Source organism: Rhinatrema bivittatum, chromosome 2, assembly GCF_901001135.1.
Source record: "Rhinatrema bivittatum chromosome 2, aRhiBiv1.1, whole genome shotgun sequence".
Taxonomy (NCBI): Eukaryota; Metazoa; Chordata; class Amphibia; order Gymnophiona; family Rhinatrematidae; genus Rhinatrema; species Rhinatrema bivittatum.
This window is the reverse complement of record NC_042616.1, coordinates 51736565-51760232: the sequence shown is the minus strand read 5'-3', so window position 1 is coordinate 51760232 and position 23668 is coordinate 51736565. Positions and strand designations below refer to the sequence as shown.

General features: G+C 47.5%; 1 protein-coding gene across 1 annotated transcript in view; it reads right to left on the bottom strand.

The window, feature by feature from the left end:
* The window catches only part of LOC115083210 (SCO-spondin-like), a 508366-nt gene extending 486220 nt beyond the window's left edge, over positions 1-22146 (bottom strand). Inside the window, exons 1-5 of the mRNA XM_029587016.1 lie at positions 22036-22146; positions 20918-21021; positions 18649-18858; positions 17126-17208; positions 12056-12226 (exon numbers count right to left, since the gene is read on the bottom strand). Coding sequence (XP_029442876.1) covers positions 12056-12226; positions 17126-17208; positions 18649-18858; positions 20918-21003 — 550 coding nt within the window. The 5' untranslated portion in view covers positions 21004-21021; positions 22036-22146. The remainder of the gene's footprint in view (positions 1-12055; positions 12227-17125; positions 17209-18648; positions 18859-20917; positions 21022-22035) is intronic.
* Positions 22147-23668: the final 1522 nt, after the last annotated feature.

Sequence of the window (23668 nt, the reverse complement as noted above, 5' to 3'; positions counted from 1 at the left end):
GACAAACACTTAGTGCCAAACAGACATAAACTTCCAGATCTTTCTGGGAAAAAAAGCCTTTCACTGCATATGCTCAGCTATTCCTGTGGTGAAGTGACTCCATATCTCCCCTCAGCTCTCTCTATAAAGCTTTGCAGAGGAGAACAATTCAAAGGGAGAAGTAGGGGATGAACTTCAGTCTTCAGATAACAACTGATACAAGTAAGCAAATTCATTTTTTCCAAAAGACAAGCAGTTCACTGAGTCACATACATGGGACTCCCTAGCTAAGGGTCATCTTCAACAAATAAAAAAGAAAACGTGACAATAGCAAGAGCCACCAATGTGAAGGTAATATTTTTAATGAGGAAAAATTCATTTTTCTATTTTGTCTTTTTTTTTTTTTTTTAACAGCAAGCAAGACAACTCAAAATTATAAAATGGGCTCCAGGAAGGAGGGATTTGAGCTTTACCCCTCAAAGAGACAGAGGAGAATGGACAGTCGAAATCTACTATTCAGCTACAAGGCCACGTCCAGATGGGACGTGGCTGTGTGGCCTGAACTTTGCATCACAACCTTCAAATCTCCTCAAGAGAGGTGGGCCTTAGACAGGTGACCAATGTTACGATGGCCCTAACATTGTAGGCCTTGACATGCTCTTCTAAGATCAGGCCTGGCCTGGGCATAACAGAAAGAGATGAAACCTGGTCCACTGTTAGAAATGCTGTGTATTGTCATGCACTTCAAAGGCTATTGGGGTAAAAAGAAAAAAAAAAGTTTTTTTTTTGGAGGGGGATTTTTGTTGCATGTTTAAATTTCTTTTGTTGTTTGATATTTATGTGCATACGCATTTGAGTACAAGCATAAATTTGATTTTATGCATGTAAGTATAATTTTACATGCATTAAAATTTTATTTCCAAAAAGTAAAAAAACAAAACAAAATGAATCCTTAAAGTTGGGTGGATTTCCTATGGACTTGAGCCTGCTCCAGATAGAAGGTTACATCTCTCTTGAAATCAAGGCAGTGAAAGGCCTTTTCCCCTTTATAGACATGTGGCCTAGGGGAAAGTGTTGGCAGTACAAGTGACTGATTACAGTGGAAGTCTTGCACCATCTTAGACAGGTACTTGGACTATATGCATTACCTAATACCTATACCCTATTATGGTGAAATCTAGTATAAGGTAGATAAATCCCTAGGGCTTGGAGTTCACTGACTCTGTGGGCTGAAGTGACTGCCACCAAAAATATGACTTTCCAGGTCAAGAACTTGAGCTCACGAGAGTCAAGCGGCTGAAAGGGAAATTTCATCAGCTGAGTAAGAATCATGCTGATGCCCTATGACTCTGTGGGAGGCTTGGTGGGAAGCAAGCCTCAAATGACTCTGACAACTAAGGCTATACAGAAATGGGGGTTCCTTCTACACGCTGGTGATGATTGCCAGTTGCACTGAGGTGAAACTTTACAGAATTGTAGTTTAGGCCAAACTGAAAAATATAGAAGGTATTCAGGCAGTTTTTGTGTAAGGCAAGTGAAGAAATCTAGGGTCTTATATTCACACCAGATGGCAAAATCTCCTCCATTTAAATCCATAAGATTTTCTGGTGGACTTCCATCTATAAGTCAAAAGGATTTAAAACACCTTATTGAGGACATCAAGGGACCATATTACATTCCTCTCAATATCCAGACTATGAGGCCCAGAGGCCAGATTTTGAGAAAGAGCAATGATCCCTGGTTCTGTATGTTTAAAGATGGAGAAGTTCCCAACTTGGTTGGTTTCCTCAGAAACATATCCCAAAGAAGTGGAAACTAAATCTTTCATAGCCATTATTGTTCCCTGGTCCAATGATTGATGGCTCAGTTCCACACCTTGAGTTTCTCAACACGATCCTATTAAGGTCTGTGGGGGAAGCAAAGCCACACAGTGCGGAGCTGGTTGGGGATGGAATAAAGAAGAGAGAGCCAAACATATTTCAGCATTGTTTTCAATCAGCCTATCCAGCTAGCAGCAGCTCGGATTAATTTCATCATTTCTTTAGGTGAAAGTAAAGCTAAGAGCACTGTGAGCAGCTGGTGACCACTTTGTTTTTAATCATTCCTTTAAGAGAGAAGACAGATTTTGAAGCACCTTACTTCAAAAGTTCCAGAGTTAAAGAAAATATTAGAAAAAGGTTTTAAATTTAGAGGAGAAAGCAAGGTGTGGTATTATAGTCACTGTATCCTAGCCATGCTACCAGCAGTAGTAGAAACAGTAATCTCTCTGTCAGATGGTTATAGTATAACTGTATATTAAGCAGGGTATGACTGCACTTCTACAGAAGTCAGGCAGCATATGTCAGTGTCTGTAAAAAAAAAAAATATGGTGAAATGAATTCTCACCCAATAATTTCTTTTCCTTACATATAATCAGACCAGCTCACATGAATGGGTTTTGCTCATGCTCACCATCCAGCAGATGGTGACAAAGATCAACAGGTCTACTGATGTCACCCTTTATAGGCATCCATGCTGACCTCAGCCTGTCAGTAGTATCTGTTACAAGCTAACAGTGGACAACCTGAATTCAAACTAATCAACATTATCTTTCTTTTTTTTTTATACTAATGAAATTCCAGAAGAATGAATAAAAGATCAAATAATTAAAAACTCATAGACAAGTTTTTTAAAATGCCCCAACACCAATAAAATATTTCAAAACAGTAGACATCAAATAACACCTGAAAAATAAAACTAAAGGAAAATTGGTCCTTACCTGCTAATTTTCATTCCTGTAGTACCACGGATCAGTCCAGACTTCTGGGTTTTGCTTCCCCTCCAGCAGATGGAGACAGAAGTTTTGACTGACTCTGCCCTATACCCTCAGTGCCACCTACATCCGTCAGTATTACACTGTATCCAAGCAGACTATTTCAAAACCTCCATAAATAATAACCATCTTAATTCACACACACTACTTGGTCACTAACCCCAAGAAGGAACAGAACCCGTGAAAAAACATTGAAAACTTTGAGAACTCTTAAAATGTTCTGCAGAAAGCCAAAGAAGTACTGAACGAGCAGACTCTCAGTTGTCCTTGCGCTGAAATGAGTGGGACTCTGGACTGATCCGTGGTACTACAGGAACGAAAATTAGCAGGTAAGAACTAATTTTCCTTTCCCTGTACATACCTGGATCAGTCTAGACTCCTGGGAGGTACCAGAGCTTTCCTACATGGGGTGGGACCCTAAGAGTCCCGCTCAAACCACACCTTCACCAAACTCCCCCTAGCAAAGGTGTGTAAAGACTTCCACGTAGCCACCCTACAAATCTTACTGACACTCCACCCACGAGGTTGCCTGTGAACGGGTAGAATGTGCTCGAAGAACGACTGGAATCAGCCAGCCATTAAGCAGATACGCCGAACCAATAGCCTCTTTCAACCAACAAGCGATCGTCACCCTAGACGCCTTATGACTTCTTTTGGGCCCACTCCACAGCACAAAAAGATGGTCCGACAAACAGAAGCTATTTGTAACCTCCAAATAATGCAACACTCAGCGGACATCAAGTTTCCTCAGATCTCTAGACTGGGGATCAGAGCAATTCAATACTGGAAAGGATGGGAGCTCCACCGACTGATTCAAATGAAAACCTTCAGTAGAAAGGAAGGTACCATCTGCAAGGAATCTGTTATCCTTAAAAATATCCTTACAAAAGGGCTCTCTGCAGGATAACACCTGAAGCTCAGAAACCCGGCGAGCTGAGGAAATAGCACGAGAAAAACCACCTTCATTTTAAGATCTTTTAGCATTGCCCTCTTCAAAGGCTCAAATGGTGCCGCACACAGAGCCTTGAGAACCAAATTTAGGCTCCAGGATCAACAAGAGTTCTTGACCGAAGGACGCAAATGTTTCCCCCCCCCCCCCCCCCCCCCCCCCCGTAGAAAACACACCACATCTGGATGTGCGGCTAAAGCTACACCATGCATCTTACCACGGAAACAACCGAGGGCTGCTACTTGTACCCTTAGAGAGCTGCACGATAAGCTTTTAGCCAGGCCGGCCTCTAAGAAGGACAAGATATCAGACACCAATGCCCGAGTAGGGTCCACCTTGCATTCCACACACCAAGACTCAAAAATTCCCCACACCCTGACAAAAACCAGGGATGTAGAAGTTTTCCTTGACCGCAAAAGGGTAGCAACAACTGCTTCTGAATAGCCTTTGTCCTTTAGCCGTTGCCTCTCAAAAACCATGCTGCTAGACAAAAGCGATCTGCCCCTTCCAAACAAACGGACCCCTAACGCAGAAGATTCAGGAGGTCCCGAAACCTCAGGGGTCCATTCACTGTGAGATTGACAAGATCCACAACTATGGACACCTCAATCATTCTGGGGCCACCAGGATCACCTCTGTTGGATGAGCTTCTATGCGCAGCAGCACCCTGCCTATCAGAGGCCAGGGTGGAAACACATACAGCAGGACGTTTGTCGGCCAGGTGACTGGCTCCCGATGGCGACTGAAGTGTGGGGCTTTGGCATTATGAAACGTTGCCATCAGGTCCATGCTCGGTCTGGACCACCTGTCACATATGAGAAGGCACGCCTCCTTGGAAAGTTCCCACTCTCCGGGATCGAGTCGGCTGTGACTGAGAAAATATGCTTGCATGTTGTCGACTCCGGCGATATGAGAGACCGCAATGCTCACAAGATGCTGCTCCACCCAGATTATCAACAGCTGAGCCTCGATCGCCATCGGTTGACTTTTCGTTCCTCCTTGGCGGTTGATATAAGCCACTGCGGTCGCATTGTCGGAGAGAACCCTGACCGACTTCCCCTGCAGAAGCGGCCAAAGAGCCTTCAATGCTAATCTCACCACTCTGGTCTCCAAATGACTGATCGACCACTGGGATTCTTCCACTGACCATTGTCCCTGCACCGATCGGCCAGGATCCTAACAAACTGCTCCCCAGCCGGAGAGACTGGCATCTATAGTGACCACCGTCCAGGTGGGAACTTCCAGGACCACCCCCCGGTGAAAATTGTCCGAGAGGAGCCACCAATCGAGACTGGAACCTGCAGAGTCTGTAAGAGGAAGGGGAAGGGGAAATTGTTTGGACATCGGGTTCCAATGGAAAAGCAATGCTGACTGAAGAGGTCTCAGATGAGCAAAGGCCCATGGGTCTAACTCCAAGGTGGAAGGCATCGAACCGAGGACTCGCAAATAATCCCAGTCCCTGGGAGGACGCTTGCACAACAATTCCCGAACTTGCCCTTGCAGCTTGATGATTCGCTCTTCTGTCAGGAAGACTCTCCCTAGCCGTGTGTTGAACAGGGCCCCTAAGAACTCCAGGGATTGGGAGGGAACTAGGTAACTCTTGGCTAGGTTGACCACCCAGCCTAGTGACTGCAACAGATGAAGAACTCGATGCACTGCAGAGCGACAGAGAGACTCCAATTCGCCCGAATCAGCCAATCGTCCAGATACGGATGAACAAAGAATCCTTCCTTCTTGAGTTGCACCGCCACCACAACCATTATTTTGGTAAAGGTCCTGGGTGCCATGGCAAGTCCGAACGGCAGAGCACAGAATTGGAAATGGTCCCCCAGAATGGAAAACCTCAGGAATTTCTGATGGTCGGCTTGTATCCCGATGTGCAAATATGCTTTGGTCAGATCCAGGGATGCTAGGAACTCGCTTTTGTGCACTGACACCACGACCAGCCTTAGGGTCTCCATGTGAAACCACGGAATCTGAAGACAGCAGTTGACCCTTTTTAAGTCCAGAATGGGCCAGAACATGCCTTCTTTCTTGGGCAGCACGAAGTAGATGGAATAACGGCCCCTCCTCTGTTCCGCCAGAGGAGCTGGTACGATGGCTCCGAGATCGAATAGACATTGTAAATTATCCCGCACCGCCTGACACTTCTCTTCGTACAAGCACGGGGAGATGAAGAAGTGGTCTCAAAGGTGTCGAGCAAAATCTAAAGCGTAGCTGCGTCTTATTACACTGAGGACCCACTGGTCTGAAGTCAATTTGGTCCATTCCTTGTAAAACAGAGACAATCTGCTTCCTACAACCGGAACCATGGAATGGACCGACCTCATTTCATTGGGAGGACTTAACTCCTCCTGCAGACTGGGGGGCTCCGACCCTGCTGAAGCGACGGCCTTGAAAGGACTGGAACCAAGACTATTGCCTGCCAGAATTCTGCCTAGACGAGAGCCGACGACCGGGAAGAACAGAGCCTCTGATTCCCCCGAAACCGAGGCCACGAAGGCTAAGAACCTCTCGACCTGGGTCTATCCTCAGGCCGGCAATGGACCTTGTTCTCCCCCAAGGACTGAATCATGTCTTCCAAATCCTTCCCAAAAAGAAGTTTGCCTTTGAAAGGCAGGGATCCCAGCTGAGCTTTGGAGGAGACATCTGGAGACCAGTTCCTTAACCAGAGAAGCCTGCAGGCAGAGACAGCTGAGACCATAGATCTGGCCGAGGTATGTAGCAGATCATATAGGGCATCCGCACTGTAAGCAACTGCTGCTTCCAAGTATCCTGCTTGAGTGGTGTCATTGCCTAAGAGAGATGAGATATTCTGCAAATGTTGCACCCAGCAAAGCCCATCTCGCAAGGCAAAGCTGCTACACATGGCAGCCCGCACCCATAGCGCAGACACTTCAAAACTCTTCTTGAGTTGGACCTCAAATTTACGATCCTGAAGTTCCTTCAGAGCTGTTGTGCCTGTCACCAGGATGGTGGTCTTTTTGGTGACCGCCAACAGACCTGCATCAACTTTGAGGACTCGCAGAAGGTCCAGGGCTTCTTCTGGTAAAGGATAGAGCTTGTCCATGGCTTTACTGACCTTCAATCCCAAGTCCGGAGTGTCCCACTCCCGAAACAACAAGTCAGTGACAGAAATATGAAAGGGAAAAAATTGGGTTGGACCACGGAGGCCCACCATAACTGGATCAATGGCCCCCATCCTGGAATCCTCCGGTGGAGTCTCAATGCCCAATTCCTCCAGAACTGCCGGAATAAGGGGGCCCAGTTTGTCCCTTCTAAAGAGACGAACCACTTTGGGATCATCACCTTCAATGACATGGGGGGGGGGGGGGGGCCATGGCCCCGATCCTCCCATGGTCTAGCCCCTGCGGAGGCTTGTCGTTCGGCTCTGGATTCTCCTGATCAGAATCCTTGGAGGAGGATTCAACGCACAAGTCGACGCATTCCGAAGGAGGCGCTTTGCCCTCGGAGCCTCAGCTCTATCCGTGGGTCAAGACCTTTTTGGGACTCGGGCCGCAACCAACCCCTTAGAGTTTCCTCCCGGGTACCTCTTTGCCGCCTTCCGGGCCATAAAGGCCTTGTGGAGCAGCATAATAAAATCAGGGGAAAAGGATGAGGAGGAAGAGTCTGAAGCCCTCTCAGGGCCCTCCTCAGCCGCGCTTGCTGACTCCTCCCGCGGTCTGCCCACTCAGAGGCCAATTTCTGTGGGGATATGGGAGGAGGAGACTTCCCCTCCCTCTCAGCTGTTTGCGCTGCAGTTTGAAGGGAATTCAAAATGGCGTCCGTTCCCACACTGAGCGGGAACAGATCGGGAGGTACATACTGCTGCCGTCTGAAGCGAGACAAGTCATGGCACGCCTTAGACCCATCACCCCCGGCATCAATGGAGCAGCCTTCGCCGCCGGGAAGATAGGCGGAACACAAGCCATCACGAAATAGCCGCATGCGGCATTGGTAGCGGACCAAAGCTCCCAAACCTGAAAACTACCTTCAAATAACAGCTCTCCTCGGCCCTCAGTGCGTTCTTCTCCTCACAGAGGAACAAACGGAGATACCCGAAGGCAGCAACTAACTGATCTTCCTTCTTCTTCTATTTTTTTTTCCAACCTGTCACCGCAGGTCCTGCTTCCTGGGGTTAGTGAGCCGGGCTCCCCGGTTTCAATCCCTAACACTGAGGGCAGAACTGGTCCTCAGGTCCTTCAACCCCTGCCACCCACAGCCTCTAATACCAGGGAGGATGGTCCCCTCAGGACCTGCCAGCTCCCTGGGAGGCTCCAGCAACTGCCGTCCGCTCTGAAGGATTTTCCGCTCTTTGTTTTTTTTTTTGTAAATGAAACCAGTCCTAAAAACAAAAAACCTTACAACTATCCTAATACTCCTTTTTTTTTTTTTTAACTATTTATAGACTGTAGGATTTTGCACCTCCACCATCTGCTGGAGACAGAAATACTGACGGACTGTAGGTGGCACCTGAGGGTATAGGGCAGAGTCAGTCAAAACTTCTGTCTCCATCTGCTGGAGGGGAGGCAAAACCCAGGAATCCGGACTGATCCGGGTACGTACAGGGAAAAAGGATTTAAAAAATTCATGTTCTCCATTCCTGGGAACTTTGATTTCCAGTCACTCTGAGAGTGTCGTGGATTAGTGGGAGTGGGATGAAAAAACGTTCTCCTCTCTTTATTATATACCACACACACAAGATCATACACATATATGCTCCCTTTCAGATAAACCTACAGGTGTCTCCAGCGATTTTTTGGTTGTGATCTACCAGCAGCATCAGGACCTAATTTTCATTTCAGCTGCTGGAAGGTTAGAATCCACCTGCAGCACCCATTCTCTCTCACACATACATACACACAACCCAGGCAGGCTCCCATTCTCTCTCACTCTCTCACACTCGCACACACACAGACAAACTCCTATTTACACTCACACACCCCAGGCAGGTTCCCATTCACATCCACCCAAATCCCAGGCAGGCTTCCATTCTCTCACACACACACACACACACACACACACACACACACACACACACACACACTCCCTGCCCATCCCAGGAAGACTCCCATGCATGTATGCTAATTCACGCACGCGCACACACACACACACACACTCACCCATCCCAGAAAGGCTCCCATTCATACACCCATCCCAGGCAGCCTTTTATTCACACACACACACACCCATCACAGGCAGCCTCCCATACACACACACACACACACATATGCAACCCAAACAGGCTCCCATTTATACACCCACCCATCCCAGGCAGGCTCCCCATTCACACTCACACCCATCACAGGCAGCCTCCCATTCACTCTCACACACATGCAGACCAGGCAGTTAGGGTCCATGAGTCATTCCTCCTCCACTGCTGCTGCTGCCAGCCTGTACCTTCTTTGTGGAAAGCAGTTGTTCTGCAGATCTTCTTCATTGCTGGCCCCGAGGTAATTCAACACTCGCTTTGCTAGCACTTCCTGTATTCTCATCGTGAGATGAGGATACAGGAAGTGCTAGCAACACGAGGAGGAGTTGCTGGACGGGCTTCCTCTTCTGCTGTAGCCTCCTGCTTCTTCTGCCACAGGTAGGATTGGGTCCTCCGGTGTCACCAGGGCCCTCCTGCTTTTTCTGCTGCCAGCGGATCTGATCCCACCGGCTGGCACCAAGGGCCTCCACTTCTTCCAGAACCGGTGGGATCAGATCCGCCAGCAGCAACACGAGCATCTTCCTGCTCCCAACGCTGTCCCACCAGGTGTGCAGCCCTATGCAATTGCACGGTTTGCACACCCGGTGGCGCCGGGCATGGTAGCAGGTTTAAATTTAGTCTAACTTTTAGCTCCCTAAATTTTTTTTTATTTTTTTTATTTTAAATTCTTTATTTATTCAAATTTTCCATTATATAATAGAAATAAATCCAATCCATAACATACACTGTTATACATATCATTTCAACAAATAAAGAAAATTTACTTCGCGTATCCCTACAAAGTATACTAGGATTGATTTTTATATAATTCTCAATAAGAGCGTTAAAGAAACACTTATAGATAAGGCAAGTGCAAATTATAGAGAGAATTTAAGGAAAAGACCTTATTATTAATATTAAACAGGGCAATTACATAGCATTTCTCCAGGTACTATATTTAGTTAACCCTTATACATTGGTCGGAATTGGGGAAGAAGTAGTTGGAACCCTTGCCTCTACAAATTTTTTAAGCTGATCAAACTGAAAGAAAACATAGACTTCGTTGCTTTTTCTTAACATACATTTACATGGATATCGTAACGTGTAGGAAAACCCCAAATCGATAACTTTTTGTCTTAAAGAAAGAAATTGCCTTCTCCTTATTTGAGTAGCCTGAGCTACATCTGGAAATAATTTCACTGGTTGACTATAAAAGTTAACAGGGAACTTCCTAAAATAAGATTTCATGACTGAGTTAACATCTTGTTTATAGATAAAAGATACTAAAAGAGTACCCCTCTCTATAATATCCAGACTTGAGCTCTCAAGAAAACTAGTCAGGTTAGCGGGAATATTCAACTGATTAGTTTCTGCAGCCGAGGTTCTCTTGTTAATAAAGTAACATGAATTTACAGACGGTAATTGATCAGGTGAAAAAGAGAGAACCTCGTTTAGAAACTTTTTCAAAGTAGTAAAAGAAATTTCTCCCACTATCTTGGGGAAATTCAAAATCCTAATATTTAAGTGTTTTGCACTATTTTCTATTGCTTCCAATCTCCTAGTACAAGATATCTGTTCTCTTATTATAGTCCCATTTAATTCCTGCATTGTTTTAATCTTATCTTCAGTCACTCCAATTCTAGTGGACATCTGAGCAATCTGTTCTTTGACTTCTTGTGCTTTCTCTTGGGTGTTCTGTGCAACGAAGTCCATTTTTTTCTCAAGCCTGTCCATAGAGGTTCCGAGTCCCACCATAACCTCCCAAAGACTTTCCAAGGTAATGGTCTGCGGTCGTAGGAAACTGACCGCCGACTCACCTCCAGAAGCTGTTGTAGTCTGGGCTCGATCCTCCGGAGACTGCCTCTCCTTCTCCAGCCCTCCGGCCATCTGATACCCAGATTTTCCCCCTCTCACGCCGAACTCCGCTTCTTCCACGGCGTTTTGGGAGGTTTCCGCAAGTTCTTCAGCCGGAGCTTCTCCCCCCTCCTGCCGTGACGCTTCCACCGCATCATCAGCCGGCGCCGGGGTTGATTCAGCTTCGGCTTCGCGCTGCGCTGGAGGTTGACGCTGTTCGGGGCTCAAGGACACCTCCTCCAAGAGAGCCCCGTGTTCTCCCTCACACTGACTCTCAACGGCTTTCTTGGTTCCTTGCACAACTGAAGCGGACAGGAAGCGGTCTATCTCCAGCTGGGTCATGGGTGGCAAGGACTCGACCGGGTAAATCCTCACCTTACCCTTACGCTTGGCGGGCATATTAATTTTAGAAGAAAAAAGTTTCCAGCTAGGAGCACCAAGCGTTCCTGCCTCCTGCTATGCCGCCATCTTGCCTCAGCTCCCTAAATTTATGTGAATTTTCAGCTGAGAACTTAGGTTCCTGAGTTTGGCTGAAAATAAACATCTACCTTAGGCAGCTAATTTAGAAGCATAAATGTAGGAGCTCAGCTTTGTTTGAATATTGGTCCCTGAACTCCTAAATCTAGGCCCCTAAATCAGGTTCCTAAGTTAAGCACCTTTTTTCAGCTGAAGGTAGCAGCTTAAGTTTTAGCTGAAAATTCACTTTAATTTAGGGGCCTAAAAGTAACAACCCTAAATGTAAGCCTGCAATTCATTTGCCAAGATTTAGGACCCTAAATTAGGTCCCTAGCTCAGAAAATCAATGTTAAGCTCCTAACTTGTCACCCCTCCCTACTCCGCCTCTGTAGCCATCCACTTTTTAGAATCCTAAATTTAGGGTCCTACTTAAACCAGGAGTCCCCATTTAGGGCCTGATTTTAAAAAGCATTTACTCGAGTAAAAACCAGGTTTACTGGGGTAAATTCACTTTACTTGAGTAAGTGGGTTTTTGAAAATTGCTACAATAGTAGCTACATTTACGCATGTAACTCCTTTTGAAAATTACCCCCTTAGGGTCTCAGCTTCAAAAGGGATAATTTAGGGTCCTAACGCCAAACGTTAGGAGCTAAAACAATTTGGCCTCATTATGTTTATGTTACTATGTTACTTTTATGACACTTCTATTGTGCCCCCCCCCCCTCCACCCCCACCGCTGGACTGTGAGTTTGATGCATTTCTTCAGACTGAGGGAAGTGAGGGGGTGAGACTCTTTGTCTTGAGGGTCACTGACCTGTTGGAGCAATGTAAGAGCAGCTGAAGCAGAACTGGGATGTGCTGTTCTTCCAGCTGTGGCCCCAGGGCTGGGAGCAACACTCTTCCATGCTCATCAGTGAGATGTTCTTCATCCCTGGAAAGTCCTGGCAGTTCCAGCTGGAAAAGCAGTGGCCAAGGAACTCCTCACCTGGCATGAGAAGACCACAACAGCATGAGGAAGACAGGGACCCTGACAGCCTGACTGAAAACATGGGGGGGGGTATGCAAAATCTAACCACCCAGGCTGCTACCTACGACATCTGGCGATGGCTGCCTGAAAAACCTCTCTTCAGAAGGAGCACAAAAGTCCCTTGAAAAAATAGTGGAGACAGGGCCAGGTAAGGGGAGGGAGGAAGAAAGGTAGATTTCATCTCCATGGATCGTGAGACCAGGTGAATGGAGTAAATCCTACTTCATGGGTCCTGATGCCAGGTGAGAAGTGGGGAGCAAGGGGAGGGAAGCAGAAACCATCTCCATGGGTCCTTTTGCTAGGCAGGTCTCTCCTCCACGGGTCCAGATACCAGATAAGGGTTGAGGCAAACCCACTTCCTTGCATCGTGATGCCAGATAATGGGAAAAGCAGAACCCACCTCCATGGCCCCCCTACACCAGATAGCAGGGGTGGAGGACTCAACTCCACTGATCCTGTTGATACCGAGGAATCTACTGAGTGAAAGAGGAAGAGACTGCACATGTGAGCATTGCAATCTTCTCTTTTTCATGTAAAAAAACATTGGACCCTTCCCTAACCCAAGCTCATATTTTTAAATATCCAATATGTGTTACCTCCATTCACCCTCCTCATAACCCCCTTCCAGTCAATTATTTACTACTCTCCATCTTTTTTCTCCACTTCTCTTCGCTCCATCACTTCTTTGAATCTATCATGTCTATCCATCTCTACCCACATCTTTCATCTCTTATTCCTCCATCTCCCCCTCATAGCCCTACTCTACCTTCCCATTTATTATCCACAGTGCCCCTTCTAGCGTTCCCTCTGCTCCTTTTCCTCCATCTTCCCTTTCTTACTTTGTCACCTTGTCATCTGTCACAATCCGGGCTGATAGGCAGCTTCCCTGCCAGCAGAGGTCCTCATGGAGCCACCCTCTCTCCTGTGCTAGCCACCTCCTTGATGTTCCTATGATGCAGCAAGGCCAGCCCTAGTTAGCCTTTCCTCTTCCAGAACTTGGTGTTTCGTCATCAAATCACCTTGGCTCTTTACATTGGCCCATTTTGCCTTGCTTTACTTCTGTGCGGCCCCCATGGCCTTCTTGTTGCTCCTTGTCCTGTGGCTTCCTCAACCTTCATGCCTTGTTCGGTGGCATCCTCAGCCTTCTTGCCTTGTTCTGCAGCCTTCTTGGCCTCCCTGCCTTGTCTTACAGCCTCCTTGGCCTTCTTGACCAGCCCTGTGGCCTTCGGGCCTATTAACAAGCTCTGCCTTGCTTTGTGGCCTGCTTAGATCTCCTTATCTGTTTTCCCTTGTTTTGCTGTATATGTTGTACCTTGCTTTATGTTAAGTTTCCTGCGTTATACTTCCCCTTCCTTTTCCCCGTTCTGTTCCTATCCTGTCCAGTCCTTGTCTTGTTCTAGCCTTGTCTTGTCCTGCCGGTCCTCCCTATGGCCCATGCTCCCTGTGGGCCTTCAGTTTCAGCCCTTGTCTCCCTGTCTGCCTTGCCTCCTGTTCCAGTTCCTGTTTCCAGTCCCAACCCTTGTCTCCTGGGCCAGTCTCCAGCTCCAGTCTGGTTCCTTTATGTTGTCTCGTCTTGTCTTCCCTGTTAGCATTCCTAAGATTGCTCTGGTTGCTGACCTGGACTGCCCCCGGCTTTGACTTTGCCTGTTCGCTGCCTGCCCTGACTCCAGTCTGCTATATACTTCTCCGGAAAAGCCCTGTCGGCCACCAAACCTGCGGGCGCAACCCAAGCGGGAGGTGGCTGGTCAGGCGGAAGACCCTGTCTGGCTTTGCCCTAGACTCTGGCCCTGCTCCTGCTGGGGAAATCCCCACTCCGTGGCTTCATCTCTCAGCCTTACAATTTCTCCCGACCCTCAATCACCTCCTCTTTCTGTTTCTCACACCTCCATTCTCCAATTCCCTATGTCTCTTAGCCCCTCCCTATGTCTCTTAGCCCCTCCCAGCACGCCATTTTTGTTTCTCCATTTCTCCCCCTACACTCAGCCTTCCTTTGCCATCTCTCTGGCCCCACTAAAGCCCCTGTGAGTCCCCTGCAGCACATTAACGGACCAACAAGTAAATTCCAGCCGGGAGCTGCCACTCAGAGTCAGAAAACTTTAAAAGCACAACAATTTTGTTCAGCCCTTGCCAAAGTAATATAGATGGAGGGTAATTTTCAAAAGCCGTATGGAAATGGCTACCTACATGGGTAAAAGGGCTTATCTGAAAATTGCCCACACTCTATGCAGGGAGTCGTTGCAGGGTTAGTCTGGGGGAAGCAACAACACACGTAGCATTGCATGCTCCTTTTCACCGGGTAAAAAAAGTGACCACAGAAACCGCAGCTGCAGAGCTCTGCGAGTTTTTTTTTGCCTTGGACAGTTTTTACATGAGAAGTGCAGGCGCACTTTTCCCTTTGAGAAACCGGTGCAAAATTTAACATTTAAATTTAAGTTCCCGTGGGCTTTGCACCTGTCTCCACGGTTTTAAAAAAAAAATTGCCCCAAAAATGGTTAAAAATAAAAGAGGCGAGAAATACAAAGTAAAAAACAGAACTGAAATGGATAATTTCCAAAGTTCATTTACAGGGGTAAACAGTAATTTACCTTTGTAAATCTGCCCTCCCTCAATGCAGCCAAAAGTGCCCACGGCGTGGAAGAACGCACAGGTTTGCAGCTGAATTTGGAAACGGCGTTCCTGGAGGTGCGTTAGGGGGAGGAAGGCATCTCCAGCTCCACACACACACACACACACACACACACAAAGTACAGAAAGGACGCTCAAAGACATAAATCATTTCCTCCCGTTAGCAGAGCGAGTTACTTTCCAATATCCTCTCTCAGATTTCCGGATATCCCTAAAGCTGCTGAGCCAGAAATCTGGACGTTCCTTTTGCCCCTTTCCAATATTTCAGAGGACGATACTGTGGGAGTCTCTGAATGTCAAGGAGGTGGGGAAGTGATGTCCGAGAAGTTGAGGCCATTGATCGCTGGAGTTGAATGATGTGGGTAGGAGGTTGACTGCCTTGGTAGACGAACGATGTCCTCTCAGGTCCGCCGAGTTGAATGATGTGGTTGGGGGGAAGAGTGTCTGCCTTCCTATGAGGGTATTGACCTTATAAAGAGAATGAGTGAAGGGGTTTGACCTCATTTGGACCCGGAAAATGCCATATTAAAATGGGGAGGACTCTCCACATGACGAATATGTGCAATATGTGCACGAGGGATTGATTGTAGACTGTTGAGAGTCTTTCCTTATCATTGTGGCCATGCGTTTAATGCGGGAGAGTCTTTGCTGACCCTTGAGGGGGAGCAGTGGGAGGGGAGTGGCACCTTTCCTGCCCTTCTACAATACGAAGGATCTTTCGTATCCCCTGGGGACACTGTATATAATATCATGGGGAGGGAGGGTCAGGATCTTTCCTTACCCTTGGGGCAGTCTGCATTTGATATGAGGGACTCATGAATTTGGCCCCCTGCCCCCTCCTCCTTGCCAGATGCAGGGGACTCTTACAGGAGTTCAGGGACCAGGTTGTGACCCGTGCTCCCAGGGGTTTCTTTCCTCTTAGGGGGGGGGGGGGTAAAGGAAAAGTCTTTTAAGGCCAGTAGGAATAAACACACAGCACCCCACAACGTGGTGGCATTAAAAAAAAAAAAATTAAATCCTTTTACTGGTGGTATTTGATGCAGATGGGATAATTTGGCAAGCTGTACGCTTGCGTCTGGTGCAATCCATACAGACATCAAACATCCAGAAACACAGTCAAATGATACCGGTCAGAGAAATCCTTTGGGCTAGGGAATCCTTTTCCTCGAAACCCCCTCGCAGTGTGCTGTCACCCCTGCCACTCCCTGTACTGAGACCTCCTTGATAAAGTGCAGATCTCTGAAGTCCAGAGGATGAAACTAAGGCAATCCTCCTGAAGAGTTTCAGATGAGCTCCTGCTGACTTCCTCTCCTTTAAGCAGCAACTCTGAAGCAGTGTCACTGCCACCAGCCCTGCTGGCAGTCTTTCCTCCGCCCTCAGAATGTAAATCGGCTCTACCGGCACTTAATTCTTCATTGCAGGCAAGGAGCGTGCAGCCGACTCCCCTGGCTCTCGCAATAATTCATCTTCTGGTCCTTTCTCTCTTGCTCTGGACCCCCAAGAACTCTCCCCAATCCCGCCCTTGAATCTCAGCCACCTTCCTAGGGCAGGAAATGGAAGAGAAGAGCACGAGCGAAGGGGGCTGACGAGTTTTATGGAAACACACAACGCCTTCCACTCGGGAGTGGCTGATCAGCGCTGGACTCCTGCTCTCTGACCTCCTAACTCCAGTGTCCACGCAGACAGCGATGCAATTAATTAATGAATGCTTTTACAGTTATAATGATGCAGAGTCCTTCCTACCCCTCAGGGCTCTGCGTGTATAATGGAGAGGGGAAAGGAGGATCAGGAGGCGTCTGTGCCTGTAATGTGGCAGAGACTTTCCTGCCCTTCCGGGCACTGAGTGTATAACAGGGAAAGGGAGGAAGGGTCAGGAAGGTCCTTATCCTCAGGCACCGTGTGCGTAACGTGGGAGAGTATTTCCTACCTCTCTGCGTGCGTATAATGGGGGAGAGGAAAGGAGGATCAGGAGGCGTTCTCTACCCTCGGGTGAGGGGGGAAGAGTGTCTGCCTTCCTATGAGGGTATTGCCCTTATAAAGTCTTTCCTACCCCCCTTGGGGCACCGTGGGGGGTAATTTTCAAAAGGATTTACACGCTTAAAACTGGGTTTTACCTGCATAAATGGACTTTTGAAAATTAGCCCCTGTGTGTGTTGGGGAAGGGGAAGGAGAGCTGGGGGGTCTTTCCTTATCCTTGGGGCAGCCTCTGCATAATGGGGAGACTTTCCTTACCCTCAGTGCAGTGGGGACCACTCCACCCATCACAACAGGCTCGCACAGTCCGGTTCCACACTGTGGGTCTGGTATCCTCAGGCCTGGAAAAATGAAAAACATTGAGACAGCAGGAAGACAGTCTCCATGCTTTTTACAATGAGGACAAGCTAGTGCATGGCCTCACTGCTCTCTCCTCTCATACTAATGATACACTCTCATACTAATGATACAAACCTCGCTGCTCTCTCCTCTCATACCAAGGATACACCACAGCCAAACCTCGCTGCTCTCTCCTCTCATACCAAGGATACACCACAACCAAACCTCGCTGCTCTCTCCTCTCATACCAAGGATACACCACAACCAAACCACGCTGCTCTCTCCTCTCATACCAAGGATACACCACAACCAAACCTCGCTGCTCTCTCCTCTCATACTAAGGATACACCACAACCAAACCTCGCTGCTCTCTCCTCTCATACTAAGGATACCCCACAACCAAACCTCGCTGCTCTCTCCTCTCATACTAAGGATACCCCACAACCAAACCTCGCTGCTCTCTCCTCTCATACTAAGGATACACCACAACCAAACCTCGCTGCTCTCTCCTCTCATACTAAGGATACACCACAACCAAACCTCGCTGCTCTCTCCTCTCATACCAAGTATACACCACAACCAAACCTCGCTGCTCTCTCCTCTCATACTAAGGATACACCACAACCAAACCTCGCTGCTCTCTCCTCTCATACTAAGGATACACCACAGCCAAACCTCGCTGCTCTCTCCTCTCATACTAAGGATACACCACAGCCAAAACTCGCTGCTCTCTCCTCTCATACTAAGGATACACCACAACCAAACCTCGCTGCTCTCTCCTCTCATACTAAGGATACACCACAGCCAAACCTCGCTGCTCTCTCCTCTCATACTAAGGATACACCACAGCCAAACCTCGCTGCTCTATCCTCTCATACTAAGGATACACCACAGCCAAACCTCGCTGCTCTCTCCTCTCATACTAAGGATACACCACAACCAAACCTCGCTGCTCTCTCCTCTCATACTAAGGATACACCACAACCAAACCTCGCTGCTCTCTCCTCTCATACTAAGGATACACCACAGCCAAACCTCGCTGCTCTCTTCTTTCATACTAAGGATACACCACAGCCAAACCTCGGTGCTCTATCCTCTCATACCAAGGATACACCACAACCAAACCTCGCTGCTCTCTCCTCTCATACTAAGGATACACCACAGCCAAACCTCGCTGCTCTATCCTCTCATACCAAGGACACACCACAGCCAAACCTTGCTGCTCTCTCCTCTCACAGTACAACACACCTGCCTTCAACATCAGTGCACCATTGTCATCGGTAATGTGCTAATTTACATAAGGAGCACACACTGCACCTGGCGACATTGAGAAGGTGCCGATTTACATATCGAGCGCACCCTGCACCTCTGATTTACATAAGGAGGACGAGGTTCCCCAACGACCCTGACAAGATGCTGATTTGCAGAAAGCATGTCCTTACTTGTAAATGAAGCACATGGAGGCTGACCCGCTCTCGGCGTAGTAGTGCGCTATCCCCGCATCGCCTCCATATGTCTGGCGCATGCGCTCCTGGTCCAGCCGCCAGCCCTGCATGTTGTATTGGTAGACTTGAGCGCAGGACACCAGCTGCTCTCGCCGTGGGCTGATCACCTCCTGTTGGGTGACCTGCACCGTTCGGTCACACCAGCGTCTGTAGGAAGCATCGCAGAGGGAAGGAAATCAGGTCTCTGCGACTCTAGGGGATTCAGGGTAAGGTTAGGATAAGGAGAGACTGAGCCAGTCCTGGTTTTAATCCCAGATTTGTGGACTTCTACTTGCAATTTCTCCATGAATTTAAAAAAAAAAAAAAAGCCATGGAGGACGGTGGTTCGTTAATGATTGCAAGTTGAATAATGCTGGGTAACCTGCAAGGTACCAAAATGATTCAAAAACAGCGTATCTATGAAACCACTGCCGCTCTCTTTTAAATATAATTTTAAAATATATGTTTTGATTTAAATATTTAGCAGTTTTTGCCACTAGGTTGAAGGTTGGTAGTGGGTATATTGAATTATATAATTCTTTGAACACATGACAACATATTTAAACTGGGTATGTTTGTTGAAGTGACACTTCGCCATTTTAAATCACTGAAGTGGTATGAGTGAGATTGCGATGTTTAAATTTGATACATCTATGAGAAGAATATATTCAAGCATGTTCCCCTGACGGAGGAATCTTTCCAAAACCTGGCCAAGTCGGGATGATAACAAGCGAGAACGCTATAAACTAAGAAGAAAGGCAATGGTGATTTGGTACAAGACTACGGGTGATTCAGTCTAAGAATGTTGAATGTTATACAGTTGTATTAAATGGCGATTTGATATAAGAATTTAAAAGTTAAATATTATTTTCAAAAAATCATTCAAAAAAACTTTTGGTGGCACTGCAAATTTTAAAAAGTCTTGGAGGATGCTGGTTTGTTAATAATTATAAGTAGAATAACGCTGGGTAACCTGCATGGTACCAAAATTATTCAAAAACAGCGTATATATGAAACTGCTACCACTCTCTTTTAAATACATTTTTTAAATATATTTTTTGATTTAAATATTTAGCAGTTTTTGCCACTAGATTGAAGGTTGGTGGTGGGTATATTGAATTATATATTTCTCCAGGAACAGCAGAAACTTAGGTTGCGACCTCACCCAAGTCTTCCTTTATCCTTGGGGCAGTCTATCTATAATGGGAGAGTTTTTCCTTATCGCAAGTGCAATGGGCGCCCATGGGGTAGCCAGCTGGTTCCATTTTGACAGAAAAGGCTGATCCGATCCTGGTTTTACCCACCCACTGCATGCTGGGAAATATAGTTCTTGTATCGTCTACAGACCCATGCATACAAGGTACCCTGCGGGATGCAGGGGCGCACTTGTTGTTTTTCTTTGTTCTGATGGGGGGACGGCCACCTTGCCTTCCCCCCAGGTCTATTTCGCTTTTGGACTGAAATAGGCCCATGCATACAAGGGGGTAAAACCTGGCCTATATCAGCCTTCGCTGTTCAAACATTGAGCTAACTGGCAACCCTAAGGTCATCCCAAAAAGACTGATTCAGTCCTGGGTTTGCCTCCCTTTGCCTGCATGCAGATGTAATTCCTACTTATCTTACAGCAATCAGAAAGAGTACTTCCCACATACACTGGGGCACAACCAGGACCAGATCAGCATCTTCGAATTTACTTGGGTGAGGAGATGGCAAGCCGGAGCAGGAACTACAAAACCATAGACGCAGCCGAGAAAAGCCTGGAGTGCCTCAGCCTGCTGATGGCAACACGAAGCTCTCGGGTAATCCCGATTCACCCCTCAGTTACAGAAGATAGCCCCGCAGTATCACCCCCATGCTTCACTCCCTAAGAGTATCAGCATATCTTTTTTTGGAGCTTGCTCACTATGGAGGTAATCTTAAAAGGAGTTACATGCATAAATATAACATACTATCATAGCAATTTAAAAAAAGCCATTTGTGCGCGTAAAGCAAATGGGTAAATTCTATAGGCAATTCAAAGGCATAATTTGTAGCAATTTCCAAAAGCCCACTTACATGGGTAAAGTGCATTTACACTCGTAAATCCCTTTTTAAAATTACCCCAGCATACACAGCACTGCAGACAATATGTCTCACAGATGGACCCTGCACAATGTCCTGCATTCACACACAGAGGCTGAGGAGGGGGAATAAAGGGCTCGGCTCAAGCGAGCGGGAGTGCACGTACCCGTCTGTGAATGCCAGCTTCACCCAGAGGGGCAGCAGGAGAAGTGTCTTTCCCATTGCTCCTTGGTGGACCCCCGCTGTCCCCATGGGGGATTCAGACTGCTCCTGTCAAAAAGCACACAGAAGAAACCAGGAGAAGGCATAAGATCAAGTTGTGAGCTTCAGGTGCACTCCACTGCCTGGAGCCGGACAGAAATTCACCCTGTGTTTAAGTCTATCCGTGCTCTCAGAGGGCTTACGAGATCCCTCCTCCTGAATCCAACCCTGTGTGTACCATTATCAGGTCAGGAAATCCCCCCCTAGCTGAAACACTGCCTCACTGAGACGCTGAGGCTGAGCAGACTGTGTAACCGAAAGGTTATTTTCTTCTGTATCTGGGTGCAGTAGTGTGCTCTACCATGTTATCATCAATGTGCACCAGGGGCATGGGGGGGAGGACATTCCTATTTACCAGAACAAACACTAGTGCAACAGAGCTCAATATTTATCAACTGGAAAAACTGTCTCTTTGCACTCAGGGCCTGCAAGCACCCATCTATTGTGCCTGCAGTATCTATCAGGAATGCTCCACAATGTGTCTTAATATTTTCCATTCCCCGGGACTGAATGCCATAGGCCACCATCCACACTCCAGCAAGTGTGCAGTTCAGCCCCTCACCGTCAGCGATGCTCCCACGGTGTTTTATGCTATCATGCACTAAAGCCTGTTACTCTAGAGAGAATAATGATAGCCCTTCCTGTCCCCTTTCCCCTGACAACATGTGGTATGCGCATTCACCTAGGGTTTGCAGGTCACCAAGGACCCCCTTGAACCAGTCCTGTGACTATGCTCAGCCCTTGACACAGACGCACTTACAGACACTACTAGTGTGCTTGCAGTGCGATGATCATCCTGCTTGTACTTCATTGATTTGGCTTGACCGGTCATTTTTTCCCCCTCTCTATATTACCTTGCACAGCACTGTGCACACTTGCAGCACAAGAGGGAAATGCTTAAAATAATAGCCTGATTTTTCTCAGGGGTGCTGGAACCATTGGACCTTGTGCATTAGCCAGAGAGCTGGCTCAGCCAGCCTTTGAGAAGCCGGGTTCAGACATCTGGCATGAAATGCCTCTTACCTGGAGGTTCCTGCGTTGGTCACAGGGACCTGGATTGTCTCGAGTTCCTCCCGGTCTCTTTTTCCACAACCATTCCCCGCCTACCGCATCTGTGTCACTCCTCTTCTCTTCCTCTCCTGGCCTTTACCTTGTTAACTGTGGCAGCCTCTGGAGAAGAGCATTTTATACCTGGGGAGGGGAGGGGGGGCAGCGGGGGGGAAGGCTTTGCTTGAGCCTGCAACATCTGAGTATTTCTGGATTGGATAATCCTCTGCTTCAACACAGCTGTTGGATGGGGCATTAGCCTTCTCCATTCAAATGGAAACTTGAGAGCAGGTAGGGGGGGGTGAAAGGGGGGGACGGTGGAATCTGTCCTTCCCCTCCCCGAGAATATTTTCATGCCCTTCCACCTCCCTCAGCATGTGCTCCTAAAGGGATTAGAAAAAAAAAATACAGTTTACCCTGAGTCCCATCCTGTTTTTTCCAGGGCAAGATGCACAGCAGGCCCTTTCCCCAGGAAGGAGAGGTAGAAACTGCGAGCAAGGAGAAACAGCTCAGAGCCAGAAAGAGTGGCAGCTGGACCACCACTGTCCCATTTATCCAGGCCATGCCCAGGAACACATTTGGACAACAATGAAGAGAGATTTTTTTTGTTTTGTTTTGCTTTTCATTTCTTTCTTCCCAAGATATAGTTGGCATTATTTGGAAACAGTGTACTATTTTCTGAAATTAAAAAAAAAAAAGAAAGAAAGCCTCCAATAAATACCCCTAATCTTGGATCGTATTCTCTCCACCACCACCACCATGTCCCCTTCCCTGTCCTCTACCTCTACCTACTTCAGAGATTACGAACTCTGCTCCTCGTATGGCACAAACAGGCCAGGTTTTCAGGATATCCACAATGGATATGCATGAGAAAGATTTGCACGCACTGCCTCCGCTGTACGCAAATCTTTCCCATGCATATTCATTGTGGATATCCTGACAACCTGGCCTGTTTGTGGCACTCGGGGACTGTGGTTTGCCATCACTGTCCTTCTTCCTCTTTCCCCAACATTTAGACCAGGGCTAGGCAACTCTGAACCTGGAGTGCCACCAACAGGCCTGGTTTTCAGGCACCCACAATCAATATATATGAGGTATATTTGCATACAGTGGAGGCAGTGCACATAAATATACCTCATAGACAGTCATTGTGGATATCCTGAAATCAGGCCTGTCTGTGGCACTCCGGGACTGGCATTGCCTACCCCTAATTTAGGTCCTTTTCTTCCTCCTCCTCCTGCCTGCTTCCTTTTCCGCTTCTTAGGCTTTGATCTCCTGCACCCCCAATCTCCATCCCTCCCAAATCTCCAGTACCTCATACTGTGTCTGTGTAAGCCAGTCCTGCTTTCAGCTTCAAGCCTTCTCTCCGAGTCCCTGTGTCACATGGGCACTGACCCTACCTATTCCAGACAATCTTCTCGGGGTACGAATCACGTTGTCAGGTTTCATGAGACTATGGAACTCTTCAGGGTTTCCACTGAAGATTTTACCCTGCTGTGCGGGGGCAGAAGAACGATGTGACAGCGGCAGTGCTGCTCTCCTCCTGCCAGGTGCTGGCTGCTCATTAGGGTACCGGAGCAGGAGGAGAAGAAAGGACTAGTTACCCAGG